Source organism: Oratosquilla oratoria, chromosome 1, assembly GCF_046742065.1.
Source record: "Oratosquilla oratoria isolate Oo_2021 chromosome 1, ASM4674206v1, whole genome shotgun sequence".
Taxonomy (NCBI): Eukaryota; Metazoa; Arthropoda; class Malacostraca; order Stomatopoda; family Squillidae; genus Oratosquilla; species Oratosquilla oratoria.
Window position 1 is genome coordinate 13,493,735 of NC_134777.1, and position 7,500 is coordinate 13,501,234.

At 36.9% G+C, this 7,500-nt stretch overlaps 1 protein-coding gene across 1 annotated transcript in view; it reads right to left on the reverse strand.

The window, feature by feature from the left end:
- Window positions 1-7,500, reverse strand: part of LOC143027547 (neural cell adhesion molecule 2-like) — a 710,233-nt gene that overhangs the window by 2,862 nt on the left and 699,871 nt on the right. Inside the window, exons 15-16 of the mRNA XM_076188843.1 lie at window positions 1,498-1,643; window positions 961-1,030 (exon numbers count right to left, since the gene is read on the reverse strand). Of these exons, the coding sequence (XP_076044958.1) occupies window positions 961-1,030; window positions 1,498-1,643 (216 nt within the window). The remainder of the gene's footprint in view (window positions 1-960; window positions 1,031-1,497; window positions 1,644-7,500) is intronic.

Here is a 7,500-nt window from a genome sequence, read left to right on the forward strand (position 1 = left end):
GTCATGGATTTTTTATTTTTTATTATTGTGTCTTTTTCACCGCCTCGTGTTTATAAAGCAGACATGTCGACTACCGGATATTCTCTAAATATGTCGAGTCGAAATGAAAATATTTCTATTCTCATATGGTTAGAGAAATATTGTTTGCACATTCGAACCTGTTTATTTTCTTCGCTAGTATTACTAGGTAGAGGCTAATAATTAATAAATGTTCAATGAATTATATTTTTCATCTTATCCTAATAATTACTACGCGTTTCTCAGTATCACTATTCCACTGACATATACATAGTCATATACCTGTACCTATACCAATAACTATACCTATACCTATACATATAGATGTACATACATATGTACTTATACATATATATATATATATATATATATACACATACATACATATATATATATATATATATATATATACATATATATATATGTATATATATATCATATATATATATATATATATATATATATATGCGTGTGTGTGTGTGTGTGTGTGTGTGTGTGTGTGTGTGTGTGTACACATATACATATACATCATATACCTATACTTATAATACATACACTATACGCATATATATACTTATAATACATACACTATACGTATATACATATATACATATACATATACTTATAATGCATACACTATACGCATATACATATACTTATAATACATACACTATACGTATATACATATACATGTATATATACATATACATATACATATATCATGACACTCTTTAGTCCCCCAAGACATTTACTTGCTTCTCTCATTCTACAAATTTCCTCTACCTCCACTCCTTCCTTTCCTGCCACATGCCACCCCAAATACATAAAGCTATCCACTTTCTCCAGCCTCTCTCCTTGCAACTCACTTCCATCCTCTGCCCTTGTACATCTCATCTCCTTGTTTTCACCCCCATTTACCTTCAACTTTCTCCTTTAGCATACCTTCCCAAACTCTTTCACTAACTCCCTTGATCCCACCTCTGACACTGTCTGGGGTATTGGGTGTATGTTTCTGTGCGGTATAGATTGTGTAGTACCATGTAATCGATACTTTAGGGCTATATGGGGCACCCCTACGACCAGAGCCTCACATCATTTTGTCTATGTTTGAGGAAATCTTTAAGTATAGAGAAATGATGTTACTTTATTGTACTGCAACTGTATCTCTGTTATGCTGTTCCAACTTCCTCTTAATACTGTCTTGTATCACTTCTTTGTGTGTTTATTTCCATTATCGCCTCTCCACTGTGGTAGGAGGGGGGGGAGGAATTCTGCTACCGAGCTTTCCTACTTAGGTCGTAATGGCGGCTAAAACGGGACGGAAAGATGGGACTAGGCATCCTGCTCTCTGTAACCCTATGGGTTCATTCCTATGAGAAGTCATGTAAACTACGACCAGGTTAAAGCAAACGAATTCCCTTGTCAAAGGATTACAAAGGAAGAACACATCGACAGGAGAACTTTTCGTCCTTAACTTACCCTTGCGAGGAGGGGCACGGTGACCGTGGAAGGAGGCGTGGATGTGCTCCCTAGTTCGCATGAAGGATCATCCAGGTAACGAGAAACAGTGGGACCTCCGTGGCGATCTGGCTGCGGAGAGGGCGTCACTGTTGGGCTCTCGTCATCTGCAAGAACGACGTGGAAGCTGCTTTATAGAAGATCCTTCCGTGTGTATGATAGGTGTTTCGTATATTAGCGACAGATAATGATGGAGATGGGGACACAGAGGACGAAAATTATGAGAATGAAGATGAAAAGGAGGATGAAGGTGAAGATGGTAATGGTGATGGTGAAGGTGAGGGCGGTTGTGATGGTGAAAATAATGGTGATGGTGATGATGGTGACAGGGATGTTCATGGTGATATGCTGTTGTTGCTGCTGATGACAAAGACGATTGTGATGGTGATGATGATAATGATATAGACATTAAGTGCAGGAATACTTTTTCGTATTTATCTATTCATTTATCTATTTTTCACATATTATTTTTTCTAGGGACTGAGGTGGCTATCTATGGACATCTTACCACAAGTGAAATAGATAAACAAAGACAGGAAACTAATCTTTTAGAATGTAAATTTCATTCTAACATGCGTTTGTGTCGAAAGACCAGAGTTCTAGAATTAGACAGATTGCTGAACAAGCTGAAGCTGCAAATTGCACAAGAGCAATTTTACGCTATTTGCAACAATCACCATGGTAACGCAGCCATGATAAATGTGAACAATAATGTTACTGACATTAGCGACTGTAATTTTCCAAGAAGAATGTACATATAACAATGATGAAGTAATAATACTAGATGAAAGAAACGTGTGCATACACACACACACACACACACACACACACACACACACACACACACACACACACACACACACACACACACACACACACACACACACACACACACACACACACACACACACACACACATACACACACATACACACACACACACACATACACACACATACACACACACACACACACACACATACACACACGCACACGCACACACACGTCTCGGTGGCGCGGTTGGTAAAGTCCCAGACTCACTACGGCGGCCCGGGTTCGAATCCTGCCCAGGACTGAAAATAATTTCAGTATCGCTGAGCTTCGAGTCGTTCCTCCAACTCTCGTGGGCGGGGAGTTGGGTGTGTGTGTGCTTGTAAGGTCAAAGCATTACCCATAGATCGGTAATACGAGCTCTGAGCTCTCTACCGGGAGGGAAATAGCTGTCGATCAAGAGTCCAATACGTGATCCAAAGACAAAGGTGAAGGTGAATCACACACACACAAGCACACACACACACACACACACACACACACACACACACACACACACACACACACACACACACACACACACACACACACACACACACACACACACACACACACACACACACACACACACACACACACACACACACACACACACACAAACACACACACACACACACGCACGAACATACACACATACACACACACACACACACACACACACACACACACACACACACACACACACACACACACACACATGACAGATGTGCCTCAGGGGTTAGATGTTGTTTCCAACTGGATATTCAAAGAATGTAAACACTATTAGATAGGCAAGATCCAAGGTCTGATTTCGTGTTCACTAGAAGAAGGAAGAGTGCGCTAATATTGGAAAAAGCCAAACGTGGTTCCAATCTATAAAGGACTTAGGAAAGCGTTTCCATACTATAAGCTAGTGTTCTTGAACAGAATAACAGCTAAAGTATGCACGAATATTTTGAAAGCTTTGTGAAACAAAGGTTTTGAGAAAATAATTGATTTAACAAATATGCGACTCATTTTCGGAAAAGGAAGTTCAAATGTATGAAATCTATTGAATCTGTTCAAGAATGGTTGATAGGCTGTGTAATAGGATCTAGAAAATGCAGCTGATTAGGTACCTGGCAGATGATTTATATGGAAATTGTGATGCATACGACCCTGGAATGAATGATGAGTTTCCAAATGGACAGATTCATGAGAATAGCTGTGAAAGATGAGATGTCAGATTATAGAGAATTTACTTGTGAGTTCTAACATGTCTTGGTTCTGGCGCCTGTAATGTCCCTGAAATACGTCATCACATGATGGATGGAACTAATAGTTATGCCAATGTAAGCACAGGTAACAGCAAAATCAAGAAAAGAGTAAAAAAAAAAAAAAAAAAAAAAAAAAAAAATGCACACACACACACACACACACACACACACACACACACACACACACACACACACACACACACACACACACACACACACACACACACACACACACACACACACACAAAAGGAGTTCTAAACAATACTTATATTTTTATGATTGGACTCAGCAGTAGATTACAAAAACTTAGGCAATAGATAAATGAGCAATTAAATAAATTGCATGGCATAAAAAGAATAACAATAGAATACAAAGGAAAACAAATAGATTTATCTTTAATTTAAGCAACTTATTGTTCGAGGATAGACTAGACAAATTACGATTCACTATACTGGATGAAAGAATAAAAAGAGGGGAAAATTAAGGATTTAAGAAAATAGAAGATAGATCTCGAATGCAAATTTCTATACATATTTATACGATAAACTAGAAAACGAATCAGACCAAGCGTACAATAAGAGTTATTTTAAAGCAATTTTCAGGACTGGAGAAACAACGAGACACCAAGAGTAGTTTTTATTCTGTAACACATTAGGTTAATAAAAACAGGTAAAAACGGATGCAAACATACCTAAACAGGCAAACACGTTATGGTCAAAGCAATCTTAATATATGAATATGTTATAAAGGCAAAGATTCCTATTATTAAAGCTTCGTGTTACGAGCTCGTATTACAGCAGCCCATAAATCACCTAAATTTACTTAATTAGAAAAGAAATTTGTGATATAATATAATTCTAATTCAAGAATAGAGTGTGGAATATTCAAAAATAGATTTTTTTTTTCCTGAAGACATTGGTTTTATTAATAGTAAATTTGGTATTCCTTCCACAAGTCACCATTGATTCCTTTGAGTCGATTTTTTTTAAATATTTTTCTTGAATATTTTCTTATTGCCTCCAGGAAATTTAAACTGGACAGATGTAGGATTAAGAAAGAAATAAACAAGGACATGGTTTACCAACATAGTGGTTAGACTTGCTAATCATGTAATGAGCATTAAAACAATTGGTTGTTTCAGGAGAAGGTTAAATGATTTAATGAATTTGTATGACAGGTGGTAAGGAACGTTAAACTACCTACAATCTTATGTTCTCTTCATGTCTCCTCCTTTCTTATATCCTTATCTTCTATTCAACTTCAGAAAAACGGTTCATAGTTTACAGGGTGACAGACTATCTGGGCATGCATGAAATATCAAACGGTTTAAAATATACATGTATGCACACACACACACACACACACACACACACACACACACACACACACACACACACACACACGCACCCGCACACACACACATACACACACGCACACACAAACACAGATACACACACACACACACACACACACACACACACACACACACACACACACACACACACACACACACACACACACACACACACTAAGGAGGTCCGGGTTCGATCCTCGCCCGGGGCTGAAATAATATCAGTATCGCAGCGCTGAGGGGTGTTACTCCAACTCTCGTGGGCGGGGAGTTGGGGGTGTGTGTGTGTGCAAGGTTATAGCATTACCCATAGATCGGACCTACGAGCTCTGAGCTCTCTTCTAGGAGGGAAATAGCTGTCGATCACGAGTCCAACACGTGATCCAAAGACTAAGTGAATACACACACACACACACACACACACACACATATATATAAATAAAAAATATATATATATTTATATATATAAATATATATGTATATATATATATATGTATAAATATATATATATATTATATTTGGGGCGCAGATACTCACTAATATATATACACATTATATATATATATATATATATATATATATATATATATATATATATACATATATATATATATATATATATATATATATACAGTATATATATATGTATATATACATATGTGTATATATATACATGTATATCTATATATATATATATATACATTAGTATTTTAGTATAAGTATATTTTGGCAATAAACCTTCTTGTAGGCATGTCTTGTTAAAGACCAGTGCTAAGTCGGTTTCAACAATCTTCTTAATTGTTTTCTCCATTTTTCGTACATGTTTCTTATATTCTGGGGGTAGATTAAACACGAGTCTACCGAAATCCATGGTATATTGACACTAATTATATAAATACATTGGCGAGCTTTCGGTTGTTACATACAACAATCTGTCAATTTATTTGCCTGAAGATGGTTGTATGTACCAATCGAAAAATCGCCAATGTATTTTGGGCCCAGAACATAAAACCACTTCGGGAACTGGTGGTGTTTTATGTCTTGGTCCAACTCCCGAGGTGGATTTATGTCCTGGACCTAAACGTGTGTGTGTGTGTGTGTGTGTGTGTGTGTGTGTGTGTGTGTGTGTGTGTGTGTGTGTGTGTGTGTGTGTGTGTGTGTGTGTGTGTGTGTGTGTGCGTGTATGTGTGTGTGTGCATGTGTGTGTGTGCATGTGTGTGTGTGTGTGAGTGTGAGTGTGTGTGTGTGTGTGCGTGTGTGTGTGTGTGTGTGTGTGTGTGTGTGTGTGTGTGTGTGTGTGTGTGTGTGTGTGTGTGTGTGTGTGTGTGTGTGTGTGTGTGTATGTGTGATTGTATGTATACTGGTCAAACGTTTTTAGTGTTTGTTGGATTATCCTGCAGAGTTGCATGGTTTACACAATTGACAATTTATTGGGAACAATCAAAGGCTTATAATATCAACACTCAGACTTCATGTTAAATCTAGGGAAACCCCGAGATATAATCTACTACGGTACAATTTTGTCCAAAGAAGCTCCAGGATAGAGAATTTTCTTGGGAGTATATACCAGAAGCTTTCAGTTAATTTAAACTTCTTGGCCACCTTAAAGATTTTACATATCTGTAGAGCACCTTCTTACATAAAAGTCTGATAGTTGTCGAGTAGTGCACTGGAATGTCAAGGGCGAGGGGGGATGTGGCGTCACGCGAGATATTGAAAAATATAGAAAAATAGCGGAGTACGTTACTTTGACTGATGTGTATGTATGGCCATACGGGTTTTGCTTAATGGTAGTTATACAAACAATACGTAATCTATAACTGTATGTGTTACTTTTTTAAAAGTTAGATAACATACTAGAATTTTTTTGTCGATAGTCTAAACTAATTAGTGGTTTGATCATGACTTATGTTATGTGTCACCCTAACATAGTAGGAAGTGACAGTAAGAGATATTGCTCGATACATTTATTTGATTTTTTATGTCAAAAGTGTAATGGCGATTGTTCAACCGTGTCAATGCTTAATAACCTTGGAGGTATTTAGGGTTTATATGTTGTTATCAATTACCTTTTAATTAGTTACAGCATATACACCCAATCAATTTTCATTGCAGTGAAAAATTATTACTGACATTAATATAATTACTGTTTTCTGATTATATCAAATGTACTAGTTTACTATATTTTTCGTGAAATAATCTAGAATGAACTAATAATGTCATATTTACTTATTTTGAAAGTTCTTCACCAAAATGTACAACTACAAATGAGTGAACATAATACGGTGGACCACAGTGAAGTACTGAGTACTTCTGAGTAAGTTGCCACATACTACTTATTGTATTACTGCAAAGCAAGTGTAGGAAAGCTCCGACTGTCTATCTTCATTTGGGTAAGAATGAGATGCGTACAATTGTGAGGCTGCGTTGAGTTTACATGTACATAGTTGTAATTTTCTCTATAGAAAACTATTATTCAGACTTTAGACCTACCATACAAATGTTTTCTTAAAAAAAAAAAAAAAATCTTGGCTCTCATTGATCTA